The sequence below is a fragment of the Fukomys damarensis genome, unplaced genomic scaffold (genome assembly GCF_012274545.1).
Source record: "Fukomys damarensis isolate Sample0158 unplaced genomic scaffold, DMR_v1.0_HiC HiC_scaffold_1, whole genome shotgun sequence".
NCBI lineage: Eukaryota > Metazoa > Chordata > Mammalia > Rodentia > Bathyergidae > Fukomys > Fukomys damarensis.
Window position 1 is genome coordinate 20626861 of NW_022900913.1, and position 23207 is coordinate 20650067.

The 23207-nt window shown below is 33.4% G+C and overlaps 1 protein-coding gene across 1 annotated transcript in view; it reads right to left on the reverse strand.

Annotated features, from left to right (window-relative positions):
• Positions 1 to 23207, reverse strand: part of Cdh9 (cadherin 9) — a 143363-nt gene that overhangs the window by 93371 nt on the left and 26785 nt on the right. The window contains exon 2 of the mRNA XM_010623792.2: positions 4128 to 4404. Coding sequence (XP_010622094.1) covers positions 4128 to 4355 — 228 coding nt within the window. The 5' untranslated portion in view covers positions 4356 to 4404. The remainder of the gene's footprint in view (positions 1 to 4127; positions 4405 to 23207) is intronic.

The following is a 23207-nucleotide window of genomic DNA, read 5'->3' on the forward strand; positions in this document are numbered from 1 at the left end:
TATATATATATATATATATATATTTGTTGTTGCTGCTGCTGTTTTTCTCGCTGCTTTAGAGAAAAGGTCTCTCCATTTGTTTCATGCTGGCCTTGGACTCACTGTTTAGCCCAGAACTCCTGGTGATCCTCCTGCTTTACCTTCGCAAGTGCTGGGATTTCAGTACTGCACCACTATGCCCGGCTAAGAAGTATGTCTTTAAAATATTCTGGCTAGGGATTCAGCTCCATAGTTCTGTCACCTGCCTCTCAAACTGAAGCACCAGAGTTTTATAAAACAAAACAAAACAAAAACAAACAAACAAAAACCCAAACATTCTGATCTAAGTAAGAATATAAATAGATAAAAAAGTTATGATACTAGATTATTGAACAACACTATAATCACCATCTCTTCTTGTATTACAGTGTATTATACAATGACCTGAAACATATTCTTTTTAAGTATATAAGAAATAATTTCTAACAAAGCTTCTGAAATACCATTTTCTTCTAAAATCATTAATAAGTGAATGGAGTTTTTTTGTTATATTTAGAGAAAGACCAATAGAAAAATTGTGAGAGAATATTATTATAATTTTTCAAGGAAACAATTGTTTGAAAAAATCAAGAGAATTAGAACTTTCACAAAATTACCAGATACAAATACCGTACATCTTTCACGCATAGAAAAGAAGACTCTTCTCCATTAATTTGCTTATTAACTTCCCTGTCTAACATTTTCCTTAAACATAGAATTCAGGACGTGAGGATTAAAATGAATGAAAATATGTCATGTATATTTACCAACTCCTCACATTGAATATAATCATTTTGCACTGTGAACATGTTGAATATAAAAGAATAAAGCCTTCAAAATGAAATAAAATATCAAAAAAATGACATAAGCAGATTAGAAATACAATTAATACTCAAATATTTAACACATTTTGGTAGTACCACTAGGTTTATTTTAATATTTGCACCATCTCAAATATTTTCTAGACCTGGTTTTCCATAGGAAACACATCTTGGCTTATAATGATATATTTTAGTAATAATAACAATAATAATAACAACAACAAAATCACAATTGCTGCACTTGTGCTTAAATATTTCCCTATGTCTCTCTCATAGATAACTGGAGACTTCAAGAGCTATTTGGATCTTTAAGTTTCCTTCCTCCTTCATTCCCTCCCTTCTCTCCTTTCTTCTTCAATTTCATTTTTTCTTTTGAAACACTAAAAAGTATGTAAGGATTGATTTCAGCTTCCATGAGTGTGGAAGTAGAGGAAGGACATGTTCACTATTAGAAATAGTTAAAAAATACTGAAACCAGTAGAACTATGATGAAACTTGCATATATAATTAAATAACCATACTAGTAATATTTCCTACCACACTTAATTTTTAAATATAGTTTAATGGTTATCTCCCTGCAATGAGTAAAATAAAAAAGGTCCACTGAGTTTTAAAGGTAACATGGGTTGAAGTAGCTAAAATTCCAATTCAGTCAGCCAGAACTAGTTTAGTCTTCCACTTTCCTAATTCAACACTTTCTTTATTAATTATCTTAATTGTCTCCAAAGAGACTTTTTAGAAGCAGAAGTGATTCTCAATTATGTGATGTTTGATGGAATAGAGAAAAATAATGAGAGTTTGGTTGCCATAAGGGAAGGATATTGAATTTAATGAAAATTTAGAAAACAAATTAGAGTAGCAAAGGCAGAGTGCATCTTTTGCAGGGTTTAACTTTGCTCTTCCATGTTTCAGTACAAATGAATATGGCCCTATTATAGTATCTCTGTTCTTTCTGCTTTCTACAGTAGCAAACTCTCCGGTCCAGGCTAACCGACACTCAGTAACGATTATTAAATGCTAAGTAATTTTACTTTTGAATAAATATTTTATACAAACATTTGGGAAAAGAAAAAAAGACTTAAATGTAGCACAGACTCAAATTCCAGCCCTCAACAAACCAATGTCTAAGTAGTTATTTTTGGATAAAAATAATGGCTGAAGTTGATGTTCAAAAACTATTGATAAATCTTAACTTTTTACTTCCAAAAGAGTAAACATTGTATCTGCTATGTCTGGAAATCACCTCTCTTTTTATGCATTAATTGTGATTTGCCAACAAGGCATTAAAATCTATTAGTGAAATTCTATTCAATGTTTAATAATAATTGACATATTATTGATTATTGATCCATGATCATTAAGGATTCTTTAGGACCTTCATGTAATATGTGTAAAAAACAAATAAAGACAGGTAACTCAGGTACAGAATGCTTGCTCAGCATGTGCAAGGCCCTAGTATTAATCTCCAGCACTGCAGAAGAAAAAAGAAATCAAGTGCATGTGAAGAGTCTCTAACAGAACAATAAGAGCATTTGTTATACTTATTAAATTTACTTCAAACCCTCTTTTGTATTTTGCCTAAATAATTCAATCACATGCATCTATTTAAAGATTAATGAAGCCAGGTGAAATTGTTATGACCTTGTAATCCTCTTCAATAAGACAAAAAGGCTTACATACTGCATAAATAGTGTTGGTGAATCTTTGAAATTTTCAGTCAAAAACGACCAACTAAACTTTAAATTGTTTTATTATGAAGAAGTAAAAAAAAAAATTGTTTCTATTTCCAAACTCCCTGACTTCTCTCTTATAGAAGAAACAGCTGCAATATCACAAAGAAAGCAAATCCAACACTTATTTCCTAACCCAATAAATAAATAATTTAAAGAGCAAAATAACAGAGAGTTTAGAAAATAGATAAATGTTGTGGAGATGGAAAGGGGATAGAGTGATAGGACAGTATGGGAGTGCAGAAGATAAATAAAAATTAATAATATCTGATAATAATTGCTATTTATCAAAAACATGTGTTGATCAAAAGAAGCCCCCAAAAGGTAAGAATAGATCTACTATATAATTCAGCAACCCCACTACTGAATATATATCCAAAAGATTTAAATCAATATGGATGGAGGAAGTAGGGGCAAGGGAAGGAAGAAATAATTATGATATGTTATGCCTATACACCAAATCCCCACAACGAATACAGTCATTATGCAATGCAAACATATAGTGTACTAATAATAAAATCACTATGCGAATCATACTTTTCCTACTTCTGTAGTCCATCCTGACAATGAAAGCAAACCAATCATTTTAGACTTCTGATTCACCCATAGCTAATTCGTACAAAAGCATTTAACGGATCATTTATATTTCATGGTGTATGTAAAAACAACCAAGTCTGGAACTGTGCGTCTCTCACAGTTAAGATTTAAATTTGTTCTATTAGACTTCTCTCTCTCTCTCTCTGACTATAGAATAATGTGAGTGAGATTGGTAAGGAGATGACAGATCACTTGGAAACTGTGGATGTCAGAAAAATCATGCCACTATGGAAGAACAAGGGAATGATTGAAAAAAGTCACAAAACTATACGAATACTAAAGAAAAAGAATGACACTGCCAGTGAACCAATTTCAAAACTGGATACAAGAAGGGACTCATATATTCTCTTATTATTTACTTCTGACTGCTAATGAGAAACTATCAGTATTGTGGCTATTCACGTAGAATTATATCTTTCTAAAAATAGTGTCTTATTTATCCGTATTTCTTCTTCCCTTGACTTTAAAATGTCAGCATTACAGGCAGCAAGTAAAGCAGCTAGAATAATGGTAATAAATACATTCATCTAGAAATATTTTCTTTCTCATACAGAAAATATTGAATTAGTTAATAATAAACACCAAAAAATTCTAGTAATTTCTATGGAATATTACAATTGCATTTTATTTTGCCTCATATGATACACTGTTATTTTCTCACAATTTAAATTAAATTTCAAGAAAAGTTTTCTGTTATAATACATATACAGTGAAAATTTCTCTAGATAGTAAGTAGTGATCAAAACCACACAAATATTTTGATGTTTCTTAAAAATAGTGATTTACATTTAGCACCTGAGTTGCACATAATATCCCAGTGAAGAATTTGTAATACCTCCCTTTTTCAACATCACAATTAGCAAGGCAGTTTTGAACAATCATGACGGACACCGAAAATGCAGGAAAGCAATCGCATGCCTATCACTTTTAGCTTCTTTTCTTTCCCATGCGAGGATCTTACCTTGCCTACATATTGTGTGTCTGCACCCGTGTACTCTTCCAGCAAGAAGAATTGATTCCACATCCAGCCCCGCTTGACACGACGCAGCATCTCCCCATCATTCTCGGTCAGACTCACGACTCTCTTGTTTTTTACAGGACCATTCGATTGTTTCTTAAATGGGATGGTGTCAACTGCATGGAATACGCAGGTCCACATAAAAAGTGATAGGCAATGATAAGTCCTCATTATCTGCCACTCCAGAAGAATGTCAAGTCCACTGTACTGTGTGTTTCTCCTAAAAAGTAGGGGAAGATAAATGATTTCACTAAATTGTGATACAACTTTACATAACATAAAAACTGAAAACTTATTCTAGAGCTTAAATTTTATGTCCATGTATAGTGTATGCATTATTTTTCTGTACTACATCAGTGAACTATCATTAAAAACTCATGTTACATAAATACTTAGGGATTACACGCACTTGTAGACATGTGATTAAAGAAACATAAATAGGCATTTTACAGCCTACTTTAAAATCAGTGCACAATAATCATATACACGTGAATATATGTTTAAAACACTATTATTTGAAAACAATATTAAGCTTAGTAATAAATACATCAACTATAATAAAGTGTTTCAAAGCCCATAAAACTAATAAATGCATAATATTTATTAATATATACATGTTTGAATAAACTTATATAAATAAAGAACACTGTTCTATTCCCACTATCATTTTTTAAAAGTGCATCTCCTGGCTTCTCTAAACACCAGAAACTAAAGCACAAATAGACAAGTGGGATTAAACTATAATCTTATGTTATGCAAGTAAGAGGAAAAAATTAACAGAATAATGAGACAAACTGTAGAGTTTGAAAATATCTGAAACCTGTACATCACAAAGGGGGTCGTTACACAGACTACATAAGGACCCCAAAATCTCACTAGCAAAATTGAGAATAATAATAATACTTTGATTTCAGAAAGCAATATACTTATATAAACATTTTCAAAAGACATAGAAATGGCCTACAGTTATATGAAAAAATACAAAACATCACTAATAGTCAAGTAATTGCAAATTAAAGACAATATCAGCTCACTCCAGTGAGAATGGCTAGCTTTAAAAATTCAAAAGATAGCAAGTGTTGGTGAGGTTGTTGGTGGAGAAAAAGGATCCTTTGCCGACTGTTGGTAGGAATAAAGTTGGTACAGTACATTAAAAAAGTTATGGAGGTTCCTAAAGAGTTAAAAACAGGATTACTAGATAATGCAGCAATCCCTTTACTGGGTGTCTGTAATCAGGATGTGAGTGAGACATCTGCACACTTGTACTCACAATAGTCCGAAAACAACCGAAGTTTCCATCAACTGATGGAGGGACAATGAGAAGGAGATACATCTACATAGTGGAGTAAGATCAGGAGTTAAAAGAAATGAAATTCTGTCATTTGCAGCAAGAAGGATGGAACTGGGAAAAATTATGTGACGGGAAATAATCCAGTCCAAGAAAGATAAGTACTATGTGATCTCATTCATAATCAGAAATCTTAAAAATTGGACTTATCAAGGTTACAAACAGTATGGTGGTTACGAGAGGCTGGGGAGATTAGGCCCAGGGAAGAGACAGAGAAGGTGTGATCAACAGTACTATGTAACAATCACTTATGAGCCAGAAACTCTGGGGTGTGATTACATACTAGTGACTAGATAACACTAATGTAACTCACTCTGTACAAAGATAAAAGCAAAGATATTGAAAGTTTTCAAGATAAAGAATTGGTAAAAAATTTGCCAAAATGTACGTATGTAACATGATTTAAATATATAATGTAAACATGTATCAAAATATTATATCACATCACATTAATATGTACTATTTTCATGGATTTATTCACTAATTAAAATAATTTCTTAAAATATCTAAAGTTATTCTATACTGAAGACTGATTTGCCTTTTCTTTTCCCCACCCTCTTTATCATTCTACCTCTGTCTTTTTCAGCCTCCCTAATTGCATTTTGATTTCCTTTCTTCTCAGGCTGATTAAGCCTCCGCAGCCCAAAATAATATTTGGGTGACAGAACTTGGGTAATTCTGAGCTCAGAATTACCATCTTTGACTCCCAAAAGCAAATGATGCTCTTTCCTAATTTGAATTGAAATTCGTGAGAATGGAATCTGATGTATCTGCCTTAGACTGGAAACACGATGCTGGACCAAACAGTGATGGATACTTTAATGGGTTACCAAGGCATAAAGGTCAGTCGCGAGGGTCCAGCTTGCTTTCTTCACTTACTGGAGATGAGGTACTTGAAGTATTTGCTTCTTTCATTCTTTCAGTGACTCCATTTATGAAAGGAAAGTAATTGGCATCTGAGACACAGATACTGTCTATAATTTGCTTCTGAAGTTTTATCAATTCAAAGTCACAGTCATGTGTATTTAAGAATTTATTTTTGCAACAACATATACATATGGAAGGATTGAGACATGAGAAATGAAAGACATCCGACAAACTTCTACAGATAAAGGATGTCAGAGCCAGCTTTCAGAATCACAAACACTGTAAAGCAGTTAACGTAGCATCGGCCCACAATTGCACATGGTTTTCATCACCGTCATCATCTTCATCATCAATTATGGCCTCTCCCCTACAGCTTTAGAGATATGAGTCCAGGATGGCAGTAGTGGAAATTCTGATTGGCAGGTAATATTACAGATGCTTTCTGTGAGGCAAATCAGTGGGCTTGCACCATAGTTTCCTAATTTCCATATGTATTGCTTAATATAACAGTAATATATGATGCCAAGTGCTTTCCCAAATATAAAAAATTCAAAAATCTTGTTATTTTCTGACTCACATGATGGCAAATATCATCTAGCTGGACCCTTATAATTATTTTTAATTCTGTAAACAATGAGACGGTACATTTAACTACAAATAATATAAAACTTTCAAATAAATATAACACTAAAATGACAACTGGTATTAAGAAAATATGAAATAGAAAAATGACATTCAATGGATAAAAATTTCTAAAATACTCTGTATTTTGTAGATCAGTGATGATGCAGTTGAACATGAAGTCAAAGAATTTCAAAAGACAGTCTTTCTCTCACTTTGACAAAATCAAACAAATTTCTTTGTTGACCACTTTGGTTACCATGGTTTCTTCCCACTGGGAGAATTTCTTTTTGATACTGACCTTGCTGATCACTCTTGCAGGAAAATATGGATTGTATTTTTCATTTCCTGTGGTATTTTCTAATTTTTATGCCCACTTCCTATGGAATACAGGCCTTTGGATAGAAAAATCTATCTGAATTTGTTGGGTTCAAGCAAGAATGAGGGTCCTATAGGCCTTTATGAGCTAGAGTAAGAAATGCACATTCATTTTCAGAGCTACACTAAAGTGTCAGAAGAACTTTGTGTAACATATTTGGAAAAGATTAATCTGGCTGAAAACTCAAAACTAAGCTATAGAGTAGGAAAAGGTTTTCTTTAAGGGAGTGTTCATTGAGCATGTTTCTCAACTTCAATAAGGGATGATTTTTTTTTTTTTTTTGCTGGTGTACAGATTTGAAGAGATACTGATGTTTTGCTAAGAATCCATCCTTTGATCCTTTAATAAAACCACACAAAGACACACACGTGCACACGGGCGTGCACACACACACACACACACACACACACACTAGATCTGTATATTTTGGCTTTAATGGCCTGCACCTGTAACTATCTGAAAGCCTTCCCTTAATGACTGAAACCACTTTGTCTACATACAGGGGCAGACTTAAGTGTCTACATTTTGCATACATCTCCCGTGGAATCTCTTAGCCAGTAACTAACAGGTGCAGAATTATGAAAACACTCACCTTATTTACATTATTTATATCCCATAGTTTCCCTACACAAGGATGCTACAGCTGGAAAGGTTATTTCTGTTTGGCCTCCTTTTCTTCCCTGTCCTACTTCCCATTCCTTTCCTCTTTCTTACTTCTTCCTCTAGGGCCGAGAATATCTATCATGTGCTTTCTCCATTATTGCTTCCTAAAGTTTTTACCTTGTTTGGTTTTTCAGGTTCATAGATAAGTTCTGTTTCATAATAAATCAGAATTTTCTGACCCACATTTGATATACATGACATTCGATGAACCTTTGAACTAGAAAGTTGATGATGTAATGAGCTAAGGTGTTTTGGACTTCGGGGAGGGAACACATGCCTTTAAATGAGAAAGATAGGAATGGAGGGGCTGAAACAGAATATTATTCAAAGTTTGTATGTTAAAATTTTCTTCCTCTCCTCCCATACCTATGGGAAATGGCAGTAAGGGATGAAACCTTTAGAAAGTGTTTAGAGTTATATCTGGGCATGAAGGTAGCAAGTCATAATGAGATTATAGTTTCTAGAGATGGGCATAGAGGGAGTTGAGCTCTGTTTTTCCTCTCATCTATGTGAGACTACAAAACGGAATCTTCAGCCTGAAAACCAGGAACAGAGTCCTCATCCAGCACTAGAACTGCTTGCTGGTGCTTTCCAGAGTCCAGAAATGTCAGAAGTAAATGTTTATGTTTAGGCCATTTTGCCTACTGTATTTTGTTAGGGGAGTCGGAAGCGCCATAACAAAGTGACATACTAGTGAGCCTATTATGGCTCAAATCTAGATACTCCCCACACCTCAAATCTCATGCAGGCATAGGTGGGGCTCTTTCAGAGGTGGCCAAATCTAGAGTTTGTGATGGATTTCTGGTGCTATGCTAGGATTAAGAGTGCTAGGATTAAGTGGGGTGATTACTAAATCACTCCCTTGGATACTGTATAAGGAACAAAAAGAGGTGTGTCTTGCCCTTGTTGTTTGGCTACCTTCTGTTCACCATTAACTGTTTCTCTTCTGCAGTTTCTGTCTGCCATGCCACCCTGCATCGGAGTCAGCTGATTATAGACTGAAACCTCTTCAACCTGTCAGCTAAGTAAGACTTTCCTCTTTCAACTTTGGGTGTCCTATATTTTGTTTCATCGAGAGAAAAGTAACTGAAACATGCCTTCCTGGATCATCTGTGAGCATTTCCTTGTTTGCTTTAGTTTCCGTACCACATTCTTTTGTGTTGGTTTTTTAAGGCACCAATCTTTTGAAAGATAATATAGCCCTTCTCAGTGTACTCCTTTTCTGTCATTCCGTCTTTTCTTTTTCCTTCACATAATTTAGCGCAGCCTTTTTGAAAATATATTTCATTTACTGGATGATAAGTTCATTGAATATATCTCCTGTCTAGAATGTAACCTGCATTGTGTGGTATTTTGTATATCATTATGTCCTACACAAAATAACTACTGAAACATACTTGACACGTATATTTATAAAATTAATTGGAAGAAGATTAATAATTACTAACAACCCTATTTCAAGTATGTCAGGCTGACGTCAAATTCTGTTTTATAAACAAGGTAAACATTAAATGAAAGGAGTTGACTTGAAAGAAAATATCTCTTTGGAAAGAATTTAAAGATCCTTTTTCCTCCCTTCATAACAAGTAGAATAAAAATTCTGCAGTGACAGAAGTCACAAAAATTCACAGAAAAGTGTATTAAATATACATGCACAATGGGAATGGTATAATGTATAGAATGTATAAATTCTTTAGCATTTTGATTAAATATCTTTATTTTTCTCATAATTCTGCATGTATTTGTTTCACATTTAGGAAACTTTAATGTAATCCTCTTGTGGCCAATTTAATACCTGAATGTTCCTCAGCTCTTAGATGGAAGTGCACATTTTAAATAGTTTTCTGCTGCATTTGATTTTAAAGTAGTAGCAACCTTTATCCAATGAGGTTTATTAAAAATCTTCATATCCTTTATTCATTCAATGGAAACAAACTGATTACTAAATTTTCTATGCTTAATTATCTCTATCAGGCTTAAATGATTTGCATTTTAATTTATTTTGTTGAATAAATAAATATCAGATGTATTATAAAGTACAATATTTTAAATTTGATTTTACTTTGATTTTGTAATCAGTGAATTCACTTGAATCTTGTTATCTTTAAAAAATAAAAATTATTTTATTATTTTCCCTACTTTACTTAATTAAATTTCTATTACACTTGAGAAAAATATGTTGGCTATTTATAAACTAAGATGTGCGTTTTGGGGCTGGGAATTTAGATCAGTGTTGCCATGGCTGTCTTGCAAGTACAAGGTTCTGAGTTTGATCCTCCATATCAAAAAAAAAAGTGGATTATGTAATTAATTATAATGTTCATAAAATATACATCTGAAATTATGTTTTCTTATATCTTTTCTATACATACTCAATCGTACACTTTCAGTTCATATGAAGTATTTTAATCCTGTTTTTTCAGGAGAATCTTTTAAGGAAAAATGTACATATAACACAAATGCATGTGATTAACTATTATCTTTTTATTACAATATTTGCAATCAATAATGTGCTTCCGTATACTTTAACCACTGATTTTTTAAAAAAAGAAGATGCATACTTTAAATCATTTTGCACTTAACATATCTAAATTTTAGAGAGATGAAGTGATCCATTTCTCAACATCCAGTGCTTATGACGTTTTGGAATGTCATACATTCATTGAGCCTTTATTTCCTATGATCTTTCGAACCTCTATCTTTTTTTTTTTCTTATATGAGTTGTAGAGAGATCTCTATTTAGGTGCAGAATACTTTTAAAAAGAGTATAGATGATATAAAAGTTATGGGTCCTATAAAATCAATATTTTCAGGTATTATGCATAAGCAAAACTATTTTTCATAGTAACTGAATATTGCTGCATTTATTATCTATACACCTATTTAAGTAATTTGGTCCTTAGTGTATTATATTGGTTATATGAATAAGTTTAAAGTTTCTAAGCCATTTAATAGTTTAATCTAAAGAATTCTATGCTTGAGTAACGGTAAGCTGTAATTTGAGATTTTATGATTCTTGAATACTTTACCATCCCTGGGACACATTTCCAGACAGCAAAAACATAACAAAGAGGTACATTTTGGTTCACATTTTAGTCCATAATCATCTGGCTCCAAGGAAGAAACAGGATGGCAGAGGGACATAGCAGAGCAAAAGCTGTGCAATTCATTCCAGCCCAAAAACACAGAGAGAAGGGCGGAGCCAGGAATGAGGCCACCCTTCCCGGTCGCACCTGCAGTGTAACCTGTCTCTAACCGGCCCCTCCTTCCAACAGCGAGTCCGTTATGAGCTCATCAGTGGATTAATCCTTGCAGGAATATAATACCCCAGAGATCCCATTATCTTTCAGAACTCTAGGCATTTGGAATTTAGATCTAAATCATAGCACTGTACCGTTTTTATTGAGATAAATGATGTAAAATTAACTCAAGGGAAAAAAAATTGCATTGCAGAATGGTGAGTTTCTAATTTTACCTGAGCAATATTTATGAGAAAACACCATTAACTTCTACCTTTAACAATTTAATTTTATGTCTTGCGTAGGAAACATGCAGTGACAAATAATAAGAATTTTCAATATCCGATTAAAATAATAATAATATATATTATAGAATCTATAGAAATGTATAGAATATATAGAGCAATAGAATATAAAAAAGAAGGAAACCCACTGACCAAATCTGATGAAATAGCACCATCTATAAAAGTGTAATCACATTAGGAAAATAAACCATCAATATCTTCCAATGATATATGAAAAAGCACACACATTTCATTTATTTTTAATTTTGTCTTTTTTTCTCATTAAGTTTATTGGTTCTTTTTAGGTATACAATACAGTTTACATTCATCATTGGGGTCTTATATAGTTCTTATTTTCCCCATAACCCTGACCTCCCTTCACCCCCTCCACCCTTCCCTAATTCAAATTGTATAATAGATAATATGATATAGGAAGAAAAGGGTCAAAGGAGTAGGGGAATTGGGAGGGGCAGGGGGAAAGAAAGAAGGGAAAAGAAAAAATAATATGAGAAAAGGAAAAAAATGCACACCCACTTTAAAGTAAAAAATACAGACAAACAATTTTTATCAGGTAGTTGTAGCCGGAATGAAGATCTAGGAAATAAAATATTATATTATGTCTTTTGTTACAAAGATGTGATTTTGAAGGTTGCCTATGTTGTAGTCAACTAAATTATAGAGGTGCTAGAAGAAAAGAACAAGGGAAAAATGTTTAAGGGGGCATTGTATTACATTTATTTTAATTTGAAGATAGGCCTTATGAGTAAATAATGTCAGTAGGTGTTATGGATGAATAAACTTCTTTGAGGAGAGCAATATGACCATATTTATAACACATTTGAGATTGCTACCTAACAATATATGGGGTCAAGTTGTTTTGAGTCATGATAAACAAATTGTGATATTTTTAGTTACTGTGATCTTGAACACTACAAAATTTAGAGAAAAAAATACTCAAAAGTTGGGAGAACCAAAGTACCACATGTATCTTGAAACTGGACTATAATCAAGCCAAAGGGGATCTACATTCAGTTGGACAAAGGCAATTCAATTGAGAAAAGTTAATTTTCTCAGTAAATGACACAGCAGAACTAAAAATCCACATAAAAAATAAACAAATAAAAATGAATCTAAGTACACCCTTAATACATTAACTCAAAGTGCCTTTCAGAAGTAGATATAAAATTTATGACTGTTCAATTTTTAAAGGAATTGCAAGAGAATATCTCAGTAACCCTGGGTTTGATGAGTTTTAGATATAGCACCCAAGTATGGCACATGAAAAATATGATAACATGGTGTTCATTAAAATTATAATTTTCTTTAAAAATGAAACACGTTTGTAGAAAATATTTGCATACCAGAAGAAAAGTTATTTAAAAATACACAAAAAGCTATAATTCAACAGTTATAATAACAAAAAGTGACAAAAGTCTGAAAATATACCTCCTAAAAGTACAAATCACAAATTAACATTAAAGAATATGCATAGTCATTGGTAATTAAAACATAATGCTACTGTAGTGATATTAAAATAGTTAAAATTCAAAAACTAAGAGTTGAAATAATTGGCATGTATATAAAATAACAGGAATTCTCCTAAATTGCTGGAGAGAATCTGAGATTCTACAGAAGCTTTGAAATCTATTTCAGAGTTTTGGGTTTTGATGTTGTTTCTTAATGAAGCTACACACAGCTTTTACCACTTAAAGGAATCATGCTTATATGTCTGAACATAAATTTAAAAATTAACATAGAAACCTGTACAGTGATGTTTATATAACCTTTATTCTTGATCTCCACAATTATTCTAAAAAATGTTTTTAGTAATTCTTCACAAGATGACTAGATACATAAATGAATACAGTGGCACCTTTGTTTACAGATGTTTCTGTTCACAAACAAATCAGTTCTCAAACTTTGGCTTCCATTAACAAACTCACAAACTCTACATCAACTGGAAAACACAAACATGGCCATCTTCTCCTAAATTGTAAAACAAATTAAATTGGTGAACTGAGAAATATATGAAATAATATTACTGATAAGAATAGAAAGAAGTGCAGATTCAAGTAGCCTTGGAAATGAGTGGAATTTCTAAGAGCAAATTGAAAAGGAATTTCATATAAATGTGTTGCTGCTGATAATAAAGGTTTTTCCCCACAGGATATGAGTTGATAATCCTCTTGCTGCTATATTCAAATCCCAAAACTGAAAAATTAATTTTATAGATCACATATTATTAAAGCCAGATTTCTTAATCTTGTAGAAATTTATAACTGAGAGACAAAGCTAATATGATCTCTGGGCTAGTGAGTAATTGTTGCACATATAGGTGTAAGTTTATGTACTTTGATATAACTATATCGATTATTACAAATTAAAAATCTGGAATGCATATGCTTTTACATAAACACAAGTATATTCTTTGCTTTCTCAGCAGAGATACCCTAGATCTACCCAATCACATAAGCAACATGTAACCCAGAACTTACTTTCTAAAACCATTTTCCAAAAAGAGGAAGTAGGAGTTGGGGAGAAATGGTTAATTCCAGCACTGTAATGAGAAACATTCAGGATGAGCCTGAAGCATTTTATAATGCCAGAAATGTAAAATATCAAACTCCCCCCCCTCCCTCCACACACACAGAGACACACACACACACACACACACACACACACACACACACATCATTGCATTAATGGAAGGTATGTTAAACACATATGGGATTTTAGAATCCCAGCTGAACAAAGCTCAAACAATTTGAGCAAGAGGATATCACTGTAGTGTATTAAAATAAATATCCATAACTTATACCTCCATAAAGGACTGACCAAATAAATGGGGGGCTCTAAAACTGATATAATAAACATAAGCTAAAAATATTTCCAAATAATTTATGTAGATTCTGTGACCTCACAGAGGAAAACGTCTTAAGCTTGAGATACACTTAGTAACTTCTAAAAAGGATAGATTGGCTATTGAGAGAAACACTGAACTATAGATTGGAGAAACCAGCCAAATAGGACTTCAACCAGGTGATTGAGACCATGTCAATAATTTTAGAACAAGGGTAGCACAGACCCTTGTTAGGTGCTGAAAAGGCACAAAGTGCAGCTGTAGTGCCTCCACAAGCAAAGGCGGACTTTCTAACCAGAGAAAAACTGATAAATTCTACTGGATGAGCATCCTATAAAGATTCTGACCAGTACTCCTCAACACTTAAGGTCATCAAAAATAAGATAGGTCTAACTGCCTTACCAACAGGAGTGCTACTAAATGAAATAAGATACCTTGGATGGAATCCTGGATACAAAAGACATATTAGTATGAATCAAAAAGTTTGAATAAAGTGTAGGCTTTGGTTAATAATAATACTATGTCAGTATAGGATGCTAATAGGAAAAAATGGGTCCTACAAATGTAAAATGTTAATTATAGGCCAAGAAGGGTGACAGGTTTTGGAGTATTAGGTACAGATTTGTCAATTGTTTGTAAATGTAAAATTATTCAAAAAAGTTCTCTTAAGAAACATAAAACAAGGTGAGAAGTGGAATTTTAAATTATATATGGGGTTGTCTCTATTTGCAATATTGTGGCTTCTTGGTTATAGTGAGATTTGAGCAGAAAGTTGAAGAGGGATAATATGCAAATTGTTAGGATTTTATTAGGCACAGTATTCCATTGATAAGAACCAGCAAAGTAAGAATAGTTGGTTCTGAGGAGGTGGGGAATGTTTATGGCAGATTTTTATGTCACAGAGAAAACAAAGCGAGTGTGTGAATGAGGAGATATATTGGATAGATAAGGAGGTCAATGAGGCAGCAGGCTTCCACAATCCTTAAAGTCATCAGCTATTTATATCCCCAAGATAATTCAAATTAGGTGTGACTAAGTAGGATGTGGCACAGTAGGATCACGACGCAACTAATATAACAAATGTTAACTGTTTATTCTATAGGAAGAATAGACTTCACCACACAAGAAAGGAAGCAGTAGAAGGTAATTGAAATAAACCTGATATTTATTTTTAGAAAAGATAATTAAGATTAATAGCAGTGTATGCCTAGGGATAAATTTAAGATTGTCTTGAACAGTGGATTAGAGCTACCATTTACTATAGAGAGACTGTAGAGGTGCTCAGGTTGTGTGTGGGTAGAAAGTGAAGCTCTTGATTTTTAATTATTATCCTCTATATGTCCTATTTGATATCTAAATGGAGATTATAGCTCAGATATTAATTTACCATTCAAGTAGAAATTGTCAGTAAAATGTACATTTGGGTAATCTGGTCTGGAATCTATAATTGTTAGAATTGGGCTCATAATATTGAGTTGTATCAGTACATTTCACAGTTAAAAGTAGTTGAAATTATACTTGAAATATAACGATACAACTAAATTGAAGGCACGAAAATACAAATTTTAAAATTAAAGTTTGAAGCTACAGGATTTGATATTTGGCAAAATATTTTACCTAAAGTGATGACCAAAATGAAGCAATTTAGTGTTGATAAGAAATGATAGACCTAGTGATTGGTATAAAAGATTAGATAAAAATACTTATTTGAATATTATTAATATTGAAAATAAAGCTTCAAAATTTTCTTCAATGTGATTTTCTAATATGCATAAAACATTTAAAAATTGATTACAAATGTCTCTAGTTTCTCCTTTATGGTTGAGTACTAGAAACATTTATAGCTAAGTGGATGCATATTGAGGACATACTCAGGTAAAATTAATAGGGCACACGTGTAAATACCATACAGTTTCTCCCGTGTGATAAACTAAAAGTGTAAATAAGTGTCAAAATGTATAATTGAGATTTTTCTCATAGGAAGAAAAGGTCTAAAGGTATTGGGCAAATGGGAGTGGTGGGGGAAAGGTAAAAAGGGAAGAGAAAAAAATGGAAACAAATATTAGTAAATAGGAAAGGGTGGAGGGGAGAAGGGAGGCTAGGGGAATGGGGAAAAATAAGAAACAAGATCTCTCCTATAAAGGTACAAGATACCAATGATGAACATAACTGTATTATGTATCTAAAATGTACCAATATTTTTTTAATTGAATACAGTGTTTGACGAAGTAATTTAAATTCTAGTAAAGTTCCGTAAGAAATTAGTTACTTGAGGGCCGGGGATTTAGCTCAGTGTTTCTGCTGCATGTAAATTTATTAGATGTCCCTTTCGTTTCTGCACGTGATCCTTAAGTTCTTTGCTTTGTTTAGTACTTCTGGAGCTAAATCTCCAAGAACTGAGCCTATGGGCTCCCTGGGCCTGGGTGTTACTCCGGCAGGAATCATGGAAGGAGGAAAAAGGTAGGAGGAGAGGGCAGCCAGTTTTCCTCCATGTAGCCCTTAGGAAAAAGTCCTGGTTGCCTTTCGAGGTATGGAAATCATGGCTTTTTTCAGATGGCCCTGAGGGACCACAGCAGGACGCTTTTCTGAAGCAGCAGCTGCCCCAAGCCTGTGTCTTTTCAGATGCAGAATGGGTAACAAGTTCCTGCTTGTGATGGCATAAACATATCTGTGATGGCACCGTCTCTAGTTGGTTTCCTTAGCCATATCTATATTCTATATTGAACCCTTCCCAAATATTTGATTTGTGTTTGTCATCTGTTTTCTGACAGTTCCTTGATGGAAATACTAGGGGAAAGCTGAAAACGAACTAAATATCTAAATAAATAAAAATGTAAATAAATCATGCCAAGAACTATGGAATATTTTATCATGTTAGGAAATAATTTAAAATCTATCTATCATCTATCAGTGTATCTATGTATGAAATGGCTACTCAATTTTGAGGGATTTTTCTATTTCATTTTTTTTTTAACCTGGGGTTGAACTCGGGTTCTTGCACTTGCAAGGCAGGTGGCAGAACCACTGAGCTAAATCCCCAGCCCAGAGAGATTTTTTTTTCTAGATGGACACAGCACCAGACTTGTAACAAAATTGTATTCTAACAGAGCTTACATTCTAACAAAATTATTTATATACATAAGAAGAGAGAGTATGATATATCTCTGAAAAAATAGTTGTTACAAATAATTGACTAAATAATATTTAATCTACTGAGAAAATGAAAGAAAAAAATAAATTTATATGCCTAACTTCTAAACAGTGGAGAAAGTTATAAATGAATTTTCAGCCTGTGGTTTCATGTGAGCTTTCAGCGTCAGAAGTGAACATCAGCGTCGGTCAGATACAAATCAATGAGTATCTCATATGAGTCAGAGTCTACACTAAGGACGGCTCATTCAGGAAAAGAGTCAGTGTTAAATACTGGCCCTGTTTAAGACTGTATTGCTGTACTGAGTTCAACTGAACTTATCTCTGGAGTTAGCAGTAGACAGCAGGAGGGCAGACAGAGGAAAATGGGGATGGGTGGTGGGTGGATAAAGTTATAATAATATCAAGGAGAGAGGAGGAAGCTATGGGACAGAGAATTATGAAACAAATATGCAAACACATAATAATTTCCACAACAGAGCTACAGATATTAAGCAATATGTTAATCACATATTCAAGAGGTTATCAGGAATTTATAAAAGGAATTGCAATGTTTTTGTTTTAATGAAATGTTTTGTCAATCTGTTCATGGAATGTTTTAATATCCAAATTAAAATATAAGAAATATAGTATATAAAACACAATTTCACTAAAATGTAGCTATAAAATATTTTTCATTGTGGTTAGTAATACATGTGCCTCTTAATAAATGTGATCTTAATAATAAGATCAAGCAGCAGATATAATCACAGTCATAATTTCGAAAAAGTAATGAATATACAAGTTGCTTACAATGATATTAATACTGCTAATGATAGAATCTTAGATACTTCTAATAGTAATGATTGAAACTTACAGTCATAATTAGGACCTTTACCCAATTTCATTTACAGACTAATGGAAATATTTATGTAGTCTCAGTTTAAACACATGGATTACAAAAATCTCTAGAAAAAATTAGAATATTAATGAATTTAAATTATGAAACTTATAGACTTTTTATAATGTAGATGCGGAATAGAAGAGTCGAATGAATAGTAAATCTTGAGTGTGGGAATGCGGTTAATACTCTGTGCTTGTCACACTCTTAACACGTTTTCGTTATATACCGAATGAGAGTCATAAGCTCATCTTATAAAGAGTTAAATGATTAAATAAAAATGTGTACAGAAAGAGTAGGACATATGATGGATCCATAATATATAATTATAGTCATCTTTTTCTTCAAAGTGGAACTATTGATTGGATAAGGAAGTCATATTCTATTAGAGGGCAATAAAACACTATTTACCAGGCGATTATAAATAAAATTTGAGATTCACTATAAACTATTTAATTAACTATTTTGAAGGGATAGCACATTCATACTAGTCTATAGTGAGTGTGGATAAGATGATGGAGTAGATGCTGTTGTGATCAGGTAGATTGTATTTATTAAACCAGTTCAAAACTTTAAGACTCAGGATATTAGAGCCCAGTTTTTGTAATGCCATTGCAAAAATTTAATCCCAAATCTACCGAGGTAGTAATTTGCAATTTGTCCTCAGTCTTACAAGACCTTTAATCAGAATTGGTGTCCATCCATTCCACAAATTTTTCATTGAGTAAATCAAGTTGCTTTGTCTAACTTCAAAGAAATTGGTCAAACATGCCTTTTGTTTTCCTACAAATGACTCAAGTTTATCCTTTTTTACTGGCAGAGAAGTTGATGCACCTAGAAGATAACAGATGCAATAAATCAGATACACAGTAAATATGAAAGTTTCTCATATAAGAAAGCGACAAAATATAAAGAGTACAATAAAAGATGGATATTCAAAAAGGAAGGGAGCTAAGAGAAGGAATGGAAAAAATTAAGTTGTGTTATGTAGATGTACCAACTCCTTAAGATGGATATAATCATTATGTACTGCAAATATGTTTTAATAAAAATAAATAAGTACCTTTCTACCATGCACGCCCTCAGATATTACAATGTAGTTGGTAAATAGGATTGCTGACCCTAACAACACGTCAGTCATTTTTTATCTCATTGCTGAGACAAAATACCTGACCCTCAAAGTTAAAGAAGAAAAGGCTTATTTAATTCACAGTTCATGGAGATTTCAATCCATATTCAGCCGGCTCCAAGGTAGGGTGGCTCATGGTCGAGGGGCAATAGTTCATGGCAGCAGAAGATTGCAAAAGCAACAAGGGAGGAAGGGACCTGACGAGCTTTTTTCTGTTTCTTATATTGTCTCAAGGCTGCCAGGATTAGGGCTGTGCCAAACCAATCACTCGACTGATTTAGTAATCAACTACCTTTAGTCCTAGCATTGCATCATGAATCAATCACACATTTTAGTTTGAGCCACCTTTGAAGAAGCCCCACTTAAGACTGCATGAGGCTTTGAGAGGACATCTAGACACAATCATAACACAACTCAACCCTGATTATAGAATGAGGCTGTTTCTTTCTTATGATAAAATGGACTCAAGCAATGCAACTCATAAATTACAGTTAGGCTTGTAGTCAAGTGCATGTTGAGGGATTTGATCATTTGTACATCGAGTCAGTGGGATCTCAGTATGGAAGCAGTGAGGGATAGATAGGTATCAGTAGCTTTCATAAAGGAAGGCTTTCATGCTGGAGAGATTTATTAAATAAATAATAGTGTAGCTGTCTGCTCCGGAATGCAAGAGTTGACATACAATAAACATACATGCACACAGCATAAGACAAAGAGAAATCATGAGGGAAGCCATGCGGAGTTCTTTCTTATATTGTTTAAATTTAATTTTAAGTGATACATAAATACTGCCCATATTTCTGGTGTAATATCTGATATTGCAAAGATGTCTGTGTAAGTTTAAAGTTATGTCAAACATTGTCGATCTTTTCAAATTCACGTCCTGTTTATGTTGAGAACTTTCAAAATTCTTTGATGTAGATATTTAAAAACATAGTGCACTGTCATGATCACAGTGACACTACCCAGCAGTAGCTTTCGAGAACTTCTTTTTCTTATTTAACTGTATTTACTATCCATCGATCGACCTTTCTGTGTACCTCTTGTTACCATAGCAATTTTGAAAACCTGCTAGGGGAATGGAGAATTAGCCTATACAGAGAAATAATTCTTTAATTCTACCTCCTGAAACAGGCTCCTCTGTTTACAGCTGTAATTATTTTGGAAATCTTTCATCTTTCAGAATTCTTTTATTTTTATTAATTTCATTCACTACTTCTGAAGAAGACAGAAAATAGCATGCCCATGCTCTGTGAGATATGAACTGATGTTCCATCAGCTTAGTAGATGTGAAAACTGATGGTTCAGTGACTTTAACCACAATGAGACTCAGGCACAGTTTTTTATCTGACCTCTTGATTTCTTTGGCAAAACAATTCTCTTAAAACCTAATGGCTTTTTCCTTCAACTCCAATCAATTTCATGTATGAAGAGTCATACATAGAGACTGCGACTTTTAAGTACACTTCTAAGATTTTCTGTGTTTTTTAGTACTGCTCCTAAAGCCTTGCCGTGCCTATTTAATTATGGGTCTCTTGGGTTCGTTGAACTTCACTGAATGAGCCATAGATTCAACATGAGAGATTTTTGCTCAAATTAAGAGAATTTACTGTGAACTGATCCCTTAACAAAGTCCTTTATCATACTTACATGAGACATTACAATACACTGAAGTTTAAAATAAGGTGTAACTGCCATTCCTTTGAATACAATTTGAATCCATTTTCACACAAGCATATTGTTTGTATTTTTATTGTGATTAAAAAAGTCACACACGTAAGATCTATCCTCAATAATTATTAAATGCCTTGCAGATTATTGTTAATTGTAATTACAATGTTGACAGCAAATCTGTAGCTCATTTTTATCTTGCATAACTGAACATTTACATTACTGAGTAGCATTTATACCCTTATCTTGCTCCCTCTACTCTCTTGGAGCCACCACTCTACTTCTATGAATTTGATTACTTTTGACATCTCATATGAGTGGAAGCCTGTGGTGTCTGTGCTCATCTTGAGTGAAATATGCAATTACAGACAAAAGCATTATTATTTCTATCTTTTACAAGACTGTCCAAAAATGTTGCCTCACTCCCTACCCTGTCAGTCCCTCAGGAATGGTACTTCTACATCCCCTTACTTTCTGGGCAGCCGTCCAGCAAAAGACCTCTGAAATGATCACTCTGTTATTCTCCCTTTAAAATAACACTATAGGGACAAACCCAATCTAGCAATATCCTGCCTTCCCACTTTTTCCCCTAGTACTACAAATGCATTAAATCCAGGATCTGCCTTCAAAATTTTTTTTAAAGTTATATTTTTGTATATTATCACACCTCTGCCTTAACTCAATTTCCAACTTCTTAAGATTCTGACTCTGACAAGGCTTCTCCTCTGTCAGACAGCTAGGCCTTATGCTGTTGTTACAAATTTTGTTTTTCTGGTAAATATTTCTGAACTAATCACAGTAGGCTAAATTATGCTGTGGTAACATATGATTCAAAATCACAGTGCATTTACAAGAGAATTTTGTTCTTGTTAGGTCTGTGTGAACATCATGGGCTTGCTGGGAGGTTGTAGCAAAATTTGTTATCATGACTTCATCACCTCTCTCCCATGATTCCCCAGAGAAGACGGAATGTGGAGAAGTCCATGACTCCTCAGCTTCCCACAGAGATAAGACCCAATAGCATTTTTAGTAATTAAGAAGGATAATATTTGTTTGCAAACTCAGAGGAGGGGGAGATGTACAATTAAGTCTATAAAAGTTTGTTGTGGGTATTTTTTGTTTGTTTTTGTGGTTCTGGAATTCAAAGCCAGGCTCTGAAACATTCTAAGTAATCACTTTATCACTGAGCTATGCTCTAAGACCCTTATGCCATGTTTAGGTAAGAGAAAGCAAGAAGTCTTTGGTTAACATTTCTAAAGATTACTTCAAGAACATAGGCTAATTCTTGTGGGCTGAGCTATGTGCCCAAAAAAATCTTACCTCATGGCACTTGTGAATTCACCTTACTTGTACATAAGGTTTTTGAAAATGTAATTATGCTAAGATGAGATGTTTCTGAAGTCAGGTGGACACTAATCCAATATTGCTGGTATACTTAGGAGAAGAAACAAAGATACACACAGACACAGGGAGAAAATGGTCACATAGAGAAGGAGGCAGCGATTGTGCCACAAGCCAAACTACCACGGGATAGAAAAGACAAAGCAGCAAACTTCACTACAACCTTTAGAGAAACTATGACCCCACCATTTGCTTTAATTTCAGACTCTGGGTCTCCAGGATGGCTAGCAAACACATTTGTTTTAAGATGCCCAGCCTGTCATGCTTTGTTATAGTACTAGTTAAATGTAAATATTTATTATCCATTTATAACATTCCTAGCCTTTACAAGATTGAGGTAAGAAATTCTTTGTCTATACTGCATCAGCACCAAATCCATAATACTGAGGACAGAGTTAATAAAAAGATGTAGCATTTAGAAATCTCTACACATTGCTACATATATAATATTTGTCATAGTATTAATCTCTTTATCTGCTTAAATTTTTCCCTAATATGTCAAATAGAATTAGTTGCAATAGTACAATTCAT